Source organism: Apus apus, chromosome 3 (assembly GCF_020740795.1).
Source record: "Apus apus isolate bApuApu2 chromosome 3, bApuApu2.pri.cur, whole genome shotgun sequence".
Classification (NCBI taxonomy): Eukaryota; Metazoa; Chordata; class Aves; order Apodiformes; family Apodidae; genus Apus; species Apus apus.
This window is the reverse complement of record NC_067284.1, coordinates 94,081,133-94,099,667: the sequence shown is the minus strand read 5'-3', so window position 1 is coordinate 94,099,667 and position 18,535 is coordinate 94,081,133. Positions and strand designations below refer to the sequence as shown.

Sequence of the window (18,535 nt, the reverse complement as noted above, 5' to 3'; positions counted from 1 at the left end):
TTATTTAAGGAAAGACTAGAAAACTGAAGTCAAATACAGGTTGTGACTGGCATTACTACTTGGAAGAGGGTATATATTTTCGCCCCCCTACTTTTTTAATTAATGAAAAACTATTGCACTTGTTTGTGTTATGCTCAATGTTTTTGAAGTTACCTTGATCACCTCAGCACCTGTAATAGTCTTGTGCTCATTTGACTTTGACCCTGGCTTGTAACAGATGGTAGGAAAAAATAAAATCTCTTAATCCTAGAAATGACTGAGTGCAACAGACCAAGCTAGTGTGGTGAAAATACCTACAGTAAAATTCTAATGTCTTGTTCCACCAAGAAATCCATCATACAGAAACAATACGTGGGAAAGACATCAGTGCAAATCTACCTGCTCAAGTAGCTGCCGTAGCCGGTGAAGCTGAGACTCCAGTTGTTTATTGTGATCTTCCAATATTTGCATCCTTGCTTCCAGGCGCCCTTTATGTTGCCTCAAGAGTTTGGCTTCAGCTATGAGCTCAGCGTCTTCCAAAGCATGATGAGGTGACACAATGGACTCAGGAGGTGATGCGAGAGGGTTTATTCCTCTCCGAAGATGTTGCTCCTTTAGTTGCTCATATTCTATCTGCAGACTCCTGGTACATTGAAAAGAAGAAGAGAATGATGATTTAAGCAAATTATAGAAAACTTCCTTAGATAAAATGCTATGATCACCTCCAAATACAGGACACAAGTAGCTCCTAAAAAGGCAATGTCTTGACTTGCAGTGTACAGGAAAACATCCTAGACTACAAAGCAGAGTTAAACTAAGGAATTTTGTTGCAGACCCACCCCCTACCACCTAACAGTCAGGGTACACACAGCATATGCCTCAATTGGTGTTTTCCCTTTTATTTTTTTCCTAAAACTATGACTCCTAGGTCCATCTCTTCTCATTTCGAGCAGCTATACATAGTACACACATGGCTCAAACAACAATGAGGTGACACTTCAGACAGTGGGTAGGATGATTCTGAGACCTTTGCTCTTCCTCGAGGTCAGCAATGATGCGTTCCAACTCTCCTCGCTCTTCCTTTTCCACTGACTTGAGTATCTGAGCAGGACTCTGTGGCTGGCTCACAGGAGACTCTCCTCCCAGCGTCTGACAGTACTGCTGGATAAGGGCATGCTCATCCTCTCTAGAAAAAAACAACACAGATAAAGACAGAGCAGTAACACATTTATCACGTGAGCAAACACCTTCGTCAAGCTGAGGGGTTTTGTTGGCATGTTTATCAAAAAGGACTGAGAGAGCAGGAAATATTAATCTAGTGTGTGTCAGATGTGTGTCTCAGAGAACTGTATCAAATTTTTTTATGAGTCATTTCTAAAAAATATACTGCAAAAAAGATATAAACAAGTAATGCATGGGAAGAAGAAGAATGATCTGTAATAGTGTAAAAGACCAGTTTACTTTAATGTATGTAATAAAGAACAAATGCTGCTGGTGGTTCAAAAAGAAATAATGAAAGCAAGACTCTGAGATAATATAAACCAAAAATGACCGACTAGAAATGCCTTAAAATAAATAAAAACAAACAAGCTATCTGGTATTTATACTTTTTCTTTGGAACATAAACAGATAATTTTGGTGTGCTCAATTCACCTATTAAGATTAGAGAGAAAAAAATCCACACAGTATTCTCCAGGAAGTCAAGAGCAATGGATCATCAAGTATATAGCTAATGCTCTGCATTGCACAAAGAGCCTGATAATGCTGCAAAAATAATGTTATAGGTTTGGAATTAGCATTCTATTTCCAGATTTTTTTATCCTGTTTTGCTATACACACAAGATACCTTGAAATTCTTCAAGGGTAGTAGATACTCTCCTCCTTATAGATGCAGGGGCAGAAATCAACTGTCCTCCTTCTGACTTGCATATAAATTACCTTCTGGTAAGGAAGTCCTGGCACTTTCAATTACGCTATAAAGTCCAAATGAGTTTGCTTTTTAATGTTGTGCCTTTCTTTTCTCTATACTAAAGTCAGATGGATAGAAAGTGAAGGACACCATGTCCTAAAAATAGTTGACTTGCTTGCTTACTCAAGGTGGATAAAACAGCAGCAAAGAAACCTACTACTCATGTTTTTACAAGAGAAATCGACACAGCAGTATGAACGCTCAAAAAACCCCTCCTTAAATTCTCTTCTTTGCTTGACTACAAAACAGAGACAGCATACTTTGTGATACTCTGAAGTACTGATCCTACAAACTTTAACCTAACGTTCTTCTACAGTTCAAGCACAGCCAGCAAGATAGAAACAAGATAGAAAACCATATGAGCACATATTCAGATATCATTTAGAAAAGAGACTTTTTCACATTAAAATGATTCTTGTGCTGATCTTTTTCCTACTATTGTTGAAAAGAAGGAGATATGAATTCTGCTATTTAGCTCACTGTGGTCTGACATAAAGAAAGGACCCTCAAGGAGTGCCTTTGAAAGCAAATACAAAACCCAGGAAGTTCATTATTCAAAGTACTTATTTTCCAAGTAGAAGTGTAATGGAGTTGTTTTTTTTTTAAATTCCTTGGCAGTCAATTTAACAACTTTTATCACAAAATATCCAAATGTACAGTCTCATTTGAATTAATAGTATAACCAGCTATTTAGAAATGTACACCCCAGAAAAAATAAGTTATTTCTGTGGTGACAAATAATCTACACAAATGCATGTACCAGTAAAACACATCAGGTGTTTCACAGGCCACATACATGGATTGGGGGTTTTATAAAAAATATATTCAAGCCCTTGGATAAAGAGAATAAATGCCTCTTACAGAAAGGAATGACAGTTGCAAGAGTACTGTTTGTGTAATGGAAGAACCTATTTTAACCTGCTGAACTCACATTTTTTGGTAGATCAGTACACCAATACACACTTTAAAGAATCACCAGCGTTAGGAGCACACCAAAATACCCATAGATTTATTAAATTCTGCTTCCTAGTGTCTCTTTCTTAGAAAAGTATTTCTGTCATGCAGTGATTCGTTTCTCTGTAATACTGCTTAAGACAAATTTTACTGAAGACTAACCCTGTGGTAGAACATCACTGATTTCTTTCTTCCTAAGGATAACTATTCAGTGTATACCCAAAGCTATCATGTGGGCTGCAACTTTCCGACTTGTCAATGAGGTATGAAATCTAGATTATTACAATCAAACAAATATGCATCAAGTAGCACTAAACATAAATAAATACATAAATATGGTATAGCCTGTGACAGTTCTAATAACTTCTAAAGTTCATGGCAGTCTATTCCACATAAGTTCATTTATGACATAAAGGTTAAAAACAGTCAGGTATGAAGAGAACTCTGGTCAGTTATCACTTTCCTTCATCCTGTCTTTTGTGATTAACTACTGATTTGCAGAAAGTTACATGTAAAATTGAGAAAGAAACCTAATTAGTGTTAAAAGTTAAAAAGTCTAAAGGAAATAATATATATTCACTTATTTCTTATCTGTCTTGGCTACAGTCAGTACTATACTCATGAGAAAAAACTACAAGACTGATCTTCCCATGTAAATGAATAAATGCAATGAATTTTTCATTCAATACAGTGATACAATTAAAATATTGGGCTTAAATGTGCATTTAAGTCCCTCAAAAACACAGGGAAAATCTGAAAGCTGAAAAAGAAACAGAACAGTGCCTTCATTACCACTTGAGTGATATGAGGAAAATTCATAATCACTTCCTTTGTTGTTTTGCATTAGTCTATTTTAAACCAAAGCAAATGCTAGTCCAGTTAATGAAGTCTGGATCAGGTCCTGATGTGATACTGAAAACCTCACCATCCTTTAACTATCTTGATAAAAAAAGCCTGTCCTTCACAAGTAATTATTTGCCAAGTGATATAACCACTTTTGGGGCTTCAAACTCTGTGGCACATAGCTGGGCTTGTAAAGCCCCGCAAAACATGCAGAATCCCCTCCTCACCGCCACCAAAATGGCTGCACTAAGCCAGGAAGAGCCAGCAACTCCACGCCACATCTTCAGTGAGCACACAAACAGGGTGTTAAAGCAGACTGCACAGAGAGAATAGTTTATGATTCAGGTTTCAAAGTACATATTACTTTAAAGGATGCAGTGTAAGAACACTTCAAGCCTTGTTTTGTGCAAGGGTGTTGATGTCAGGGAAGGTTCACGTGATCAAGTAGTTGAGTCTGGTTATTTCAATTAGGCATCAAAAAGCTGATGTCTGCATTGTAAGATGACGAATTTGTTTATTATCAGCTATGTAGGTCATATTAAATTGATAATTTTTTTTAATAGGGTTTGGTAAAGCTGGATTTATTACATTTATGTAACTTTGTTATATCTTGGTTTCTGTCAAGATTATCATTAAGAACAATCTTGTTTTTTAATGAAACTTATAAACCCTTAAAGAAAGAGTTTACATATTACATGCTTGGATACTTTTGCCTGTATTGTAGTTCAGTGGGTGAGATCAACATAGCTAAATACAGATTATTTTATATTTTGGACTCATGGTTCTTCAGTCCAGAGAAAATGTGATTTCCCTCCTCTCCCACTCATTCAGTAACTGTACACAACATATTGATATTGACCGGCCTCTTTTTCAGGTATCACACCTTGCAAGTAACAGCAGGCCTTTTAATGTGCTGGAGGAAGTGCCTGATAAAAGCAGTCTTCCCAAGGAAAAGTGGATTTTTATAATGTGTTGCATCTCTGGTCTGCCTTGCAAAACCACTAGTTCAAAAAACCAGAACCCTGAGCAACAAACCTCAAAACCATAATTAATACAAAGTCATTAGTAGCCCAGGGCAGGGCATCCCAGTGACCTACAGCATAAGGGAGTCACACAGGCTTAATGCCACGCAAACAATTTCATTTTGACAACCTCAGGCTGTCTCCTGCAGAATTGTTTGCAGATGGCAATCAGCAACCAAAATCAAAGCACAAAATCAGAAAAAAATCCCCATCCTTTCTTGGTTGTTATTCTCCTAAAGACTCTGTGTGCCTTGAGAAAAAATGAAAAAGTACACAAAGTCCTTCAACAGCAGAGACTGCAGCTCCTTTTCAGGATTTCACCATAGTGAAGCCGTGTCCTGGTTTGAGCCAGGAGGAAGCTGATTTTCTTTTTACTTTTTTTTTTTTTTTTTTTCTTCAGTGAACTCTCTTTTAAGAAGTCCACAAGTTTTCCAGCTAGTGGACTGATAATGTCTGGCTGTTTATAGTTAGTGCTGAGAGACCAAGACCACTTTGCTCTGCTTGTTGAATCAAATGCTTTGAATACTAAAGGAGCAGAAGAGTCGTATCTACAAACCTCCCATAAGGAGGAGTGGACTAGACAGACAGCAAAATTGGTGAACCAAAGTATTCCATTCTGTGTATCTACAAAAGTCTCAGTATAAATTCAGGGATCACAGAAGTCAAGCCTTTCTTCTTCTTCCTCTTCCTTCTTTTCTATCCATGGCTGGCATCCAGAGAGGACTTCATCTATCCATCACTGTTGATCCTAGGCTCGTGCATTCCTGACCCTCATAACTTTCCCCTAAGCTCCTGTCTGCTCTGCCACCCTGTTCAGCAGTGCTCCGGGACATTTCAGAACTGCTCCCAGCTCAGGAGATGCCATGGGAGTTGCTGGGAGTGGGAGGAGGCAATATGTTTTGCACCTTCCTGCACATATTCGTATATATTTGTACATATTTTCTTTTATCATTAGTATTTAATTAAAGCTGTCTGGTTTAGTTTTCAATCTGGAAGCCTCTCTCCTTATTCTCTCCCTCCCTTCCCTATCTGGGTGGGAGGGGATTGAGAGCAATGTTGTCATTGGTTTAATTTTCGATCCTTAGTCAAACCATAACAAGCAGTGAAAATGACATCCCAGGAGGTCAGACGCGAAAGAAGTACATCTCAAAGGAAAAGAACACTCCAACAAGGAAACCCAGGGGAAACGTCCTTTGAAATGCCCTATGCTCTTTGTGGATATACATTTTCAAGAAGTCTATTCAAAAGCATGCATCATGCAGGGGGGAATGAAGAGGCAAATAATGTTGCATGTAACTTCCCTTCCATCAAGACTATGCTATGGAAGGAAAAATTCAGATTTCCTGACATTCACTTTTCATCAGTGTATTATCTTATCTGATTAAGAAAATTGGTTGTTCAATTAGGTTTCAGATAGTAAGATGTGGCTATTTGTGATCCTCCTTATATTCTAGTATTAATACAGTGTACCTTGACCTACTGGTGCTAGGGAAAATATTAGAGTAAGGTTCAAGAAGGTACTTTGAAATACTTTGTCCTTAGCCTACTTGTTGTCTCTTAATTTTATCATCACATGGAACTAATTTCTCATTGTGGCAAGATGCCTTTAAACCATTTACATCATGTTAAAGTATTCAGGTACTACATACCAGGGCTCCAGTTTGACTTATGATGCATTAAGCAGCAGTGCCAGCTAAAAGCACCTCAGGCCTTCACTGTGTGTCCCTGCTCCTGAGTGCACAGCTCCCTAACAAATAAAATTTCATGTATGTTCCAACTCTGCCTTCAGCTGAGTGTGAACTGGCATAAACAGAACTGCAGACATGAAGATCACTTGTAGCGAAAGTATTAATCAGTAAATAGCTATTAAACATTCACATTTATACAGAAAGTATTTATACTATGTCCTGTGAAATTGACTTCAGTATAGGCTAGATAAGACAGTTCCTGCATCATGGAAATAAAAGTGTTAAATTCTTGTCCTGATTTCCTAACTATGTTTTTTGTCTTCTCATTCTACTACACCACAATCTGTCAAATTGTGAGGAACAGCATTCTGTTAGGGACAGTATTTATCATTCTTTGTTGAAAAGACAATTTTTTTCCTTATGCTCATGTTCATTTGTGAAGAGGCCAGTCTGCTTTCCAGATACAGATGTTTCCATATTAATTCAAGCCAAATAAAATTAATCACAATAGTCTAGCTTAAAAATTTTGATCTCCTTAATGTATGGACAAGACAGCATGAAGGAAAAACCTATCTATTCAATGTATTTATACCAGAGAATTAATGCATGAGAACATTATAAAGTATGTTAAGAAGGTGGGCATACTAGAGCCTATGACTTTTGATGGCTATATACAAACATCTCCAATTGAAAAAAAAAAAAAGTGTTTTAATGGAATTCACATACCCTTAAGGGAGCGGAGGGTTAGAAAAGCTTAGTTAGGGAGACGGAGGAACTCATAGTGAAGCTCAAGAGAACAGGTTAGTTAAAAAAACCCCAGGACATTTCTTTGAGGAATGTCTTCTTAACCAAATGGCATTTTGCAGAACATTCCTGCAAAAAAACCTCATGACAGCAGTTCTGTTAGTGTCATTCAAAGGCAGGAAACTTAGACATTCTTTGGAGCATGAAATGTGTTAACCTTATTGTTTATGAACTTGTCAGCCTGACAAGACCAAAGCAGTAATTTTCCAAAATTAAGTGCAACTACACTTTTGTTATATGTTCACAGTAAACAGACTCCTGAGCATCAATAAAAGATCACAGAATTCCCATTAAGAGAAGCAGAGAATTTGTTTTCCAAGCTGGTAATTGTCTCCTGAAGATGCAAATGAATACTGTAAGAAGAGATTTTGCTCAGAAAGCAAAACTACATCTGAGCTGAAAAACTATGCAACCAAATTTCAACTGGCTCCTTCAAATTCAGTCTATACAGAATGATTATACCATGCTCATTTTTAACTGCATTTAAATAATAAGAATAGAGCTGAACTATAATCCTAAATTCCCACTGTTCCAGTGGTAAGAGATTTTTGATCCAAAAATGGCATCCAAACATCATAGGTCTAATTCTCTGCAATAGTTTAAGTCTGAAATTCAAACCACAACTCTTCAGAATTTTGTATTTCAGCACTTCAGTATGTACCTTAATGAAAACAGGCAATATTATCTACAAATAAAACAAAGGGTGCCACCTGGTAGAAAAGTTATTTTCTTGTCCTCCCTGGCCTCTAAATCTCTGCATATTTTGTTTGTGTAACAGTCCCCTTTTGAAAACAGGTCTGAGACCCAAATTCAGGACATGTTGGTACTGAAGTTCACTATGTTCATTCTTTTCCTTTAAATATAGGTTTTCTTTTATAGGTGAGAAGGAAAATTGCATTAAAATCAATAGCTAATTGCCAGTAAAAAAATGAGAACATGCATCTGGGATGAACAGTTTGGTCTTTGTATATGAGTAGACTCATTATGTGCAAAATAAACAACTCAATCAAGTGTATGAGCATTTAGCTGCTTTCAAGTTTTCAGCTTTCTCTGCCAAATGACAGTGTTTGCTCTTTTTTTTGTTGTTGTTTTTGTTTTGAAGAGAAATCAAAAGGGAATAGTTTGGCTGTATTTCTGTCATTGGTGAGCCTACCAATGACAAAAACACACAAAACCAGTTACAAATGAAAAAAGTTTTATTAGTTACATAAAAAGAGTTAATTATGCAGGAAACAGGAAACATTTAAAGGTGATCACTAGTGTTTCTCTGAAGAAATATATTTTGAATCTCAATTTGTTAGTATATTCATAGATAGAATAATGTCATGATTATATTTTAAAACACTAAGTGAAAAGATTACTGAGAAAAATAGCATTTTCTAACTAAAGCTGAACAGTTTCTATTTCCTCTTTTAAAAAGCTGGTGACATACTTTCACATTAAAAATATTTAATTAATCAGAAATCCAAGGGCTTCTGTGCTTTGCAGGTTCATCAATACATTTTAATGAAGGCTTTTAAAATAGAACTGACACATCATTCAAAAAAGAAAGTATCATTGCTAAAATTATTGTGGAACTATGTTTATATCCCCAGGTACAAACAGATGGATCAACAGCTGGCAAACTGAAATCTAGGGAAGTAGCAGCAACACTGCTCTGGCTCTGCATAACCTCCAACATACATGTTTTTTGGTAGGTTTGGTTTTGGTTTTTGGGTTGGGTATTTTGTTTTGTTGGGGTTTTTTCCAGCAAGAAAATTACTGGAAGTTAGCACAAGCTATTGACCCACTTCATTGTCCACTTTGACGAAGAAAGATATCTTTTATACTACAATAAAAGCAGAAAAAGAATACCAACTAGTACCTATGGAGCTGTAACTTCTTTCCAGTCTTATTAAATATCCTTACTTTTCAAGTGGAATGGCTGACAAACACAGAGTTCCCTTACATCATCAAATGAACATCACCAATTTCTACAGCTGGTGCTTGGAATAATTAAAGTTATGCATCTGTCCTTGCCCTCCCACTTAATAGCTACTTTTACTGGGACTAAATCCTGTGTTACAGCTTACAAAGATTATACCATGCAGGTGTGACCAATTAATCTGGTAGCCTTAACCAGTATGAGTTACTTACACACTTCCAGTGGTGGAGCTACTGTCCGTGAGGAAGGAGCCATTGGTCCTTTCCATTTGCGCGAGCCTGAAAGGCACGGAAAGATGAGGATTTTCAGAGAACATACTGCACAATTTAAACAGAGGCAGTGTGAAGATCAAGTGTACTTAGAAACAGTTCAGCTATGGCAATCTTTGTGTACATGAACAGGAATAAACTCCTAAGACTTTGTGACAAAAACCTATAATCCAGAGGACTTTTATGACAAACTTGTGCTATGATTAACTAATTGTACTTGCCAAACAACTAAGAACAAGTATACTTGTATAATTATCATTAGCTTCACCACAACTCTCATGGCAAAATTAGTTAAAGAGATGTTTCCACAGATGGTTTTCTTTTTGAATTTTATAAAGCTGGACTGACAAAAGAGGATGAATACTTTTTACATATAGCACATGCAACATCTAAAATTACACTTGGCAAATAACATCACACTGTGGACAGACAAGTCCTGGAAAGCAACACAAAAAGCTGTGTAATTACAGGGAGTCATTGCCTATGGTACCTCATTGTGGAAGGAATTATTCTAAAAGGGCTGCATTATTATACTGTATTTATAATGCCATGCAGCTCTTTAAAATCACAGCAGAAATTTTCTACTTGTTCAGTTTTCTAGGAAAGATATAGCTTATGTACATAAGACGCATAAATAAAAATCTAGGAACACTCAGTGCTGTGCACATATATTGGACTGCATCAAATACAGATTTTTCCTTTTGAGATATCTTAATTTCAAACATATTTTTGAAAGTGTGTTATGCATTAATATAAACATCTTCAAACTTCATTTTGAAAGCAGTGGGCAAGTCCCTAAAGAAACAGAAACTCTGGTGTCTTCTTTTAGCACGGAGCAAGCTTGCTCATCTGTACATTTGTTAAAATTCCTCAGGGTTGAAGGAGGATAAATGACAGCACAGGCAGGATGAAGTAGCCTTGGTTGCCTTGTCCCACTATGGCTGGAAAGGGATGTTGTGCTCCAACACCTCCCCTGAAGGGAAGTACAAGCTCCTAAGTGACTGGAGACATTCAGATCATCTCTGCTCCAGGGCACCTCAAACAGATTTAGCCCATAGTGAGTAACATGCTTACAAGCCATCTTTGTAATGCTGCTTAGCTCAGTCAGCATCTTTAAGTCTTTGATAAAACATAGTTTTCAAAATGAATCTTCATAGCCCTGTTGCCATATAGGGATATACAACAAAACCCAGTATTTTTCAGAGAGGAGAGCCTGCCCTGAATCTCTTCGCAAGTAATAGATACCCTGACTCACAAAGGCAGATTCTACTGTTATCATCATGGTTTTGGTCTCCATCATTTAGTGAGGATTTGTTTGGAATAGCATGTGAAATCAGGCAATAGCCCTGATCAGGGAGCAGAGGAAGAAAGGAAAAGGCCTTCAAGGCAGAATAGAAACTGAAAGCTGAGAAAAGGAATTAGAAGCAACTCAGAAATGACACAGCTCAACTGAACAAGGAGACAGTACTTGACTGCAGGGGACTTTTGTCAACAGAAAAGTGAGGGTTGAATGTTCTTAAATCAGTGACAATAAAGGTTTTAAGCTCTAATATATTGTTTCAGATGGGCACAGTCTTACAGGGAATTCCTGGTGGTATTTGTTGAAAGAAGCTTAGCTGAAAAGATCAGGACAATAAAAAGTATTTCGTAGTTTATATGTGAAATATGCAGAGGAGGAGAGGGAAAACAGGTATTACAGCTAGGATCTCTAGAAAGCCACAGTACTGTGGCACCACAGGCTGAAAAAAGGACATACAGAAAGAGAAAATTCTTGCATTTTTCTAAAGAAGTCTAATTGATTTGCTCCATGAGTTTTAATTGATTACATGGCCTAAGTGATATATTCAAAGAAATGCTGGGTTATTTATATGAATGACATGTTCCAAATAATTGAAATAATTGAAATGCACTACAACTTTGCCTTTAGCAATGTATTATGCTACTAATGAAGGGTGAAAATATTCATTGTCGGAAACAAAATTTAAAATGTTGAGGCTGACAGTAGGTAGACATTCAGCATTAGTTTCTGCCCCACTTTTCTCTTGCAGCAAAGACCCTGTGTCGGATATGCTAGATATTTAACAAACTGTTTGAAGCTGTCTTACAGTGCCCATAAATGAGAATTCAGTTAACTTAAATATAAACTCTGAATTTTTCTTCAAAAAGCTGAAAAGTTAACACTGTTTATTAGTTGTGGAGCTCAGATAGAACAATAAAAAGAAAAACTGGCTTCATCCTGGCTCAAACCAGGACAACACCCAAAGCAGAACCAAGTCAGTTCACATGGCTCAGTTTTTTTGTTGCCTAAAAGTTAGGTGGTGTTACTTATTTTTGAGCGGGTAGCTCTGCTTAGTGCTTAACCAGCTCTGAATGTACAGAACTGAGTTCAACAAAACCCAGAAGCACTGAGATGACTTGGCATAATAGATATTTCATCAAGAAGGGACTTGGGTGACCCCATAAAAACTAGAACATAAAACAACTGTAATTATTATAGGCTCTGCTAAAAGTCAATCGTAATAGATAGTGTCAGTCTGTCATAGAAGAAAATTATAACCTGGGTCTAAAATCCTACAAGGATTTCCCTACAGGGAAAAAATATATATCCAACAAGTTCCACTTATTTCAAATCCTAGAAATGAAGAAAATAAAGGAAAACAGCACATTTTAGAAGAATGCACAATAATTTTGCAACACATTTGGTGTGACAGATGACAGATTTATCTATTTTACGTTTAATATGACTGTATTCAGAAGCTGATGATTTAAAAACATTTGACTTAATTCTGAGTGCAGAGAATTGCATCTTTTTGATAAATAATGTCCAGCCAGTAGCGTATATTAAAATCTGCAGGAATAAATCACAAAATACAGTGTACTCATAGCAAACTGTGCATCTCTTACCTACTAGCATACTGCTCTATCCTGGAGTGTGTGTCATCATGAAATAGCTGTGGAGACTGGGAAGGACTAGGTTAAACAAACAAACAAACAAATTAGCAGTTTCTAACACAATTAGTTATATGGAAAACATTATTTTTTAAGTAAGTTAGACTGATGACAAATAAATAAATTCACATTGCTGAGAGGGTTATTGCTTTGGGTCAGGCATGCCCTGTAGCTCATGCACAATCAGATTAGCAGCAATTGACCTAAAGAAAACAACTAGTATGCTAAGCTTTCCAGATAAAGGGGTTCTGCATACTCACTCATATTGCTCTGGCCACATACTGATGAGAGTGATAGGACTGTAAGGAAGACAAACAAAAAAAAAACAAAAAAAAAAGAAGAGAGAAAGAAAGAAAGAAACTATGAAACAAACACTTCAGTGCCATTTAAGCAAGAGAAAGCTGGAGAAACACAAAATATTTTAACCAGCAACCCACCCAGATTGTTTGAATAGGCACCTATTGATGCAGAAAAGAGACAGCAATAGTGCCATGTATCATGGAGAGAAAGGAGATTGACTTCTTATTGTTAAATTAAAATCAATTTAAAAAAAACCCACCAAATCAGTGCTATTGATTGAACTGTGGTTCGTAAACAATTATCAGTTCATTTAAATTCTGCTCAAGTACTGGACTTTCTTTTAAAACTAATTAGAAAATATAGTTACAAAAACATATTGGGGGGAAAAAAACAACCCACAAACACCAACAAAATCCATCAATGTTATATTCTTACTGCATAACAATCAACAACATTATTTCTATATTGTACATGTTTCATTGCATTCTGACACTTGGGTAACTATTTAGGTTATATTTAGGTTTTTATATTATTTAAAGGAACACATTACTGTGCTTTGCCACCTGCAGGGGAGACCAGCAGTTTCCATAGCATGATGCTGGCAATTTATCTGCATATTTCCCACATGTCTGGACCAAGAAAGTTTCATTCTGACCTGTAATTACAGTTTTGACATTCTAGTTTCTGGCACCAGTGGCAAACTTTCATCACATCACAGCTTTTCTTTGTTGGCAGCAACTGAAGTGAGCAACATTTTAAAGTCTGAATGTGTGTTGCTTCCCTAGAAGCCAGGCCATCCATCAACAATGCCAGTTTTCTGATTACTTCCTCCTGTTTCTTAAACCACTAATGAGCAGGGGTTGTTTGCTTATTGTAAATAAAATGCACAGTTCTCTGGTCATGAAAACAGAGCATGGACCAGGGCACTGAGCTGTCACATGCAAGGAGAGCACATACATTGCAGCTTGAACCTCTCTATCACTAGCTAAGCAGTGCTGTGTTCAGACCATACAGCAGTACTGCAGACTCCTGGATTTCAAGAGACTCAATCCACGAAACTACTTCTAGCATTCTGTCAACACACCTTAATTTAGCTATTTTAAGAGTGTCCTTTGCTTATAACTACCAAGTAAGTAAATCAAGTGGAGTATTTCTGCTGGCACCATAAGTAATACTTTGGAGACACTGAGAGTGGTCTGTTTTACTAGGCCACCTATATTTCTGAAGGCTGTAGTAATCTAATTAGCTCAGATATTTTTAACTCCAGAGACTCTGAGATAACAAAAGAAGCACTACAGTTCCAAAAGCCTAGTCTCCTCAGAGCTACAGAACTGTTCTCTGTAAAACAGCCATTCAGCTCTCTCCAACATTACCTGCTCAAGTCCATGCCTTTATGAGAAAATGCTTTAAAAAATCAAAGTTAAAATATAAAACTTTTTTCCCAAAAAAAAAAACAGGAAAGATCTGCAAATAATATGAAACAATTCATAGAAAATAACACAGCAAGAGGCTTTGCAGCTGCTGGCAATTATTTCTCAGGTTTCACTGTTTTGTTTTTAATGGAATAGGCCAGTGACCCCAGGAGCAATTACTCTAAAATCAAGCTTACGTCTCCAGGTTGTCACCCTCCAGCACTGTTTGCACAGGCAGGTAGCCAAGCCGGGGATGCTTTGCGAAATACTTCTTGGACCGGAACTTATTCTTCAGCACCTTCGTGAAATCCCGTACATCTTCCCCAGATGTTGTCTTAAAAAGTTACAAGAAAATATATTGAACATTGCTAAATAGCATTGAAAGTATAGTGCTGCTGTTGTCCTGAAAAAGGATACAAGAAAGAACTTTAAAAAAGTTAATGATGTGAAAAATGCCTTTTCAGTGTCCCAAAATATGGTACCATTAGAACAGTAATGCATCTACAAATTATCTTCTATCAGAAAAAAAAAATCAGCACAGCTTCAAATTCCCAGCAATAAATGCACTAGATTTACTAAATACTTTATAAATTAGAGAAAAATCGAAACAGGTTCAAATCTTCAGCTAAACATTTATAACCAGTCTTACAACATACAAAAAACTTAATTTTTCAAAAAAGAAAAAAAAAAAGGGTAAATCAGTTTATAAGGAGCTACTCTTAGCCACTGAAAGCAATCTCAGCAGTACACTCATATACACAAAGCTTGTGACTCACCCCACAGACAGAAAAACTTAGTAATGGCTCTGCTGAAAAAAATACAGCTAATTCTAATGACTTTGGCTAATAAAACACCTACCTAACACAGCCCTTTATATTCAGGAAGTGCCACAAAATATTCCCTGCTTCCCACTCTCTACCTAAACTGGAAAACTTTATTATACGACCGGAACAATACATGGTAAACCATTCTCTGTTGCAATAGCAGTTTTTAACGAGCATTTTCTCAAGTTACCTGATCTTTTCCTACAGGTTTCTACCATTATCTTTATCATTCCAGGGTCTGTCAGCCATTATCCAGGCTCTCATCAAAGGCTCAGCCAGAGGCTACCCTGATAAGAACAGGTAGGGCCTGAAGTAACATACCCACAGACTGATTCTCTTGTTTCCTTTCTAATGCAGGGTAAAAACAAGTAAAAAATTAGCCACAAGATTCGTCAAGTCTAAATTTACAAGTTGCAATCGACAGCTCCCACCATCACCCAGTGTCTTTTTTTAATGGTCCTCACTGATGCAGTCTCTTCCAAAACCAACAAGTGATTACTCCCATCTCTTGCCCCCACATGAAGCTATTTATATTCTTTAGAACAGACTTAAAATCAGTGCAACTGCTTTTAAAAAATCAATTTAACTGGAAATAGTCACAGCAACAATGGCAGCACTGCTTTGGTAATACTATTCAGTTAACTTCCACTAGAAAAGCAGGGATACAAGTAAAACATGCAGGCATGAAATACAAGGTGAAAACAGCAATAAAGAGATCTGCAGGAAGAAACAATAGTATATTTCAAGCATTTAAAGTATATTTGCTAACAGACTGTACTGAGAACTTAAGGAGAATGGTTCTCACCACATGTAACAGTTACTAGTAAGCATTTCCTCTTGTAACTGCGTTACAGAAAGTGGCCATCAACCTCCTGTGTTAGCTGAAGATTTGCAATGGCAAACTGCAGATTTTATTTCTGCACCCCTCTGCTCTGGGAAAAGCTTGTTAACATAAAAGGATGCCAAAGCAGATGACTATCCATAGGGAAAACAGAGTTAAAGACTTTTCAGTTTTGTGAAGTTTTTCCATTACATACTACAAAGAGGTGCAGAAGCAAGTTAGGCAAAATATTGTCTAATTTTGCTCTCTATTGTAAAAAATTAAAAATACTTCTCTATTCACACACATATTTTAATGTATGTATAATACATGCAGTTACACACTGTAACACAGATCAGATGAGCAATAAAAATTGTAGATAATCAAATTGATGTTGGTAAGAGTTTCATGCCTGGCTTTAACAAGTAACAAAAAACTAAGCAAATTTGGGAATGAGAGGTGTTTGAACCCCCAAATTTTAGAACAGGTAAATTCAAGGAAGTCTCACAAAATCACTCAGAAGGCATCTGCTCCCATCACTGCATCAACCAAACAAGGAATGTGAGGTAGCCCAAAGGGCTGCTGCTTCTCATGCAACAGTAACTCCAGCAGATGGAACTCTGTCCCATGGCCAAGGAATGAAAGTTTCAGTACCTACACATTGCAGAAATAAATGCTAACTGAGCTGCCAAGCTTTTCCTCTGGTGTATTCTTTATTTAGTGTGATGGCCTGGCCCAGTTCCTTGGAACAACTAATATGACTGTTTACTGACTGAGGAAAATAAATACTTACCAGTGAGAATTGAGTAGATTGGGAAGAACTACTTTAATTTACATGCAAATGAGATGCAACCCTTAGAAGTATTTCTTGTATGTTTTTTGCATATAACCCCATTACACACAAATTTAAGAAATCAGGATTTACACGGAAAGCAGTGGAGAAAACAGAATAGGCTGAGACACAGCTTTGATATGTTGGTTAATTGGTATATACTTTTAGTACATTAGAAATAGGACAAGTCTTTGTTGGGAAAAAGTACTACCAAGAATGTAATACAGCAGTTGGAGAGCTCTAAATAATATGTATGAATTATACATATAGAAAGCATAACATGCAGATAAAGAAGATATAATACTTATATACATATATTTATTTATCACTATTCTTTTTTTCAAAGAAAAAATAGTAAAGTGACAATGAAAGCTCAGAAGTTTGCCCATTCCTTCCACTGCACCCTAACTGTAAAAGGACCAGTTTGAACCTAAGCCATAATTCCCTTAATTACATTTCTGATATTGTGTTTAACATCAATCCAAAGAGCTGCTCTAATACACTCAAGGAAACTGATTCCCAGAAGAGATGTGAACCTCATTAGCGAATGCTGTTATTAACCCCAGCCAGACATTAATGGATTACGAGGAAGCTGGAGAGAACTGCACGCAGACATACAAAATGCACTATAATCAATAAAGTTCCAAGAGAATATATTTGGTATTATAAAACATGCTCAGTGATGCAAAATTTACAGTATAAAAGAACACCTATGCCATTTTAAAGGACTTCAGTTTATTATTTAATAGAAGCCCTAGTAGAAATACCTCACTTTCCTACCATTTGATACTCTGATAATGCTTTAGTTTTGCAGTTAAAAAAAAATAAAGCAACTTTTTCACATCTCTGTATTTTTATTTTTTGACAATTTACATATCTGTACCTGACTGTTCTTGACGGAAAACAAAATTCTTAGACCTACTTATGGTAACAGTTAGAATATGCGCAGGTATGATGAAAGCTGCATTTTAAAGGAGCTGTCAGTTGGTACCACTAGAAGGCTGGGAAACTCCCCAGCATAGGATGTGGGGTGAAGAGACAGATACTTCATTCCTCTTTTTTTTTTTTTTTTTTTTTAAATTGACACTTAAGCATGTAATTCCCAATAACTTAAACACGTTTAAGTGCATTAATTTATTCTCCTTCAATGAAGAACAAACTCTTTTAAAAAGTATCTCACATTCCTTGATAGTGGCATGAGATAGGATGAGATAGGATACCACAAACATTAGGTTATTAAAGACATAACAACTGTATTTATGGCCATCGCTGCCACATCATTGATGTTTGCATTGTGTAATATTCTGAAGATTACTCTTATGTCACCACTTTCAAATAGGGCAATTTCATAGCAATGTCTCACCAAGAGGAGAGACTGATTATAAATTGAGAGGTGTGTATTTTAGTTTACTGCAATGAAATCAAGTTGCAGTTTCAAGAGTAACTAATTTACCTCAGAATTTAACAAATTAAGTTGCAAAAAGGTAGCAGATCACATAAGCCAGTTACCTGAGCAACTGTAAGTGTGAGACCTAATGGAAAGCACATTGCCCAGCTGCTAGATATCAGAAACTATGCTAACCAGATTGCTCTTCTTCTCCAAGCAGAGAGTAATATCTGAACTCCACAGCTGGAAGCAATGCGCTGAATGTGAAACAGCCAGATTCAACCATTCTTGCTGCTTTCTTTCATCTTCCCCACAGAACAATCCCATTTTGATAACAGAAAAGCAGTGTGTTTGGTGCCCTGATAAGCATGTCGAGATGAAAATACTAACTTACTTCTGACAGCTTGTTGCTTTTAAAACACTGAGACTGCTTAATATTCAAGAATGTATCCGTCTTCTCTGGATGTCAGTACCAATTAGATTTTCAGATGAGTTACCTAGAAGAGAAGTCTTAACAGGCACTTTTGCAGATAAGCTTTATTGTGCCTGCAAAAATATT

At 36.6% G+C, this 18,535-nt stretch overlaps 1 protein-coding gene across 11 annotated transcripts in view; it reads right to left on the bottom strand.

Moving 5' to 3' along the window:
• Positions 1-18,535, bottom strand: part of UTRN (utrophin) — a 358,149-nt gene that overhangs the window by 14,811 nt on the left and 324,803 nt on the right. For 9 of the 11 annotated variants that reach the window (XM_051613510.1, XM_051613511.1, XM_051613509.1 and 6 more), the window contains 6 exons: positions 14,311-14,447; positions 12,662-12,700; positions 12,357-12,422; positions 9,396-9,461; positions 1,007-1,165; positions 379-622 (listed from right to left, as the gene is read on the bottom strand). In XM_051613510.1, coding sequence (XP_051469470.1) covers positions 379-622; positions 1,007-1,165; positions 9,396-9,461; positions 12,357-12,422; positions 12,662-12,700; positions 14,311-14,447 — 711 coding nt within the window. Of the gene's footprint in view, positions 1-378; positions 623-1,006; positions 1,166-9,395; positions 9,462-12,356; positions 12,423-12,661; positions 12,701-14,310; positions 14,448-18,535 lie in introns of those variants that run through there. The other 2 variants (XM_051613512.1, XM_051613517.1) reach the window with 2 other exon arrangements.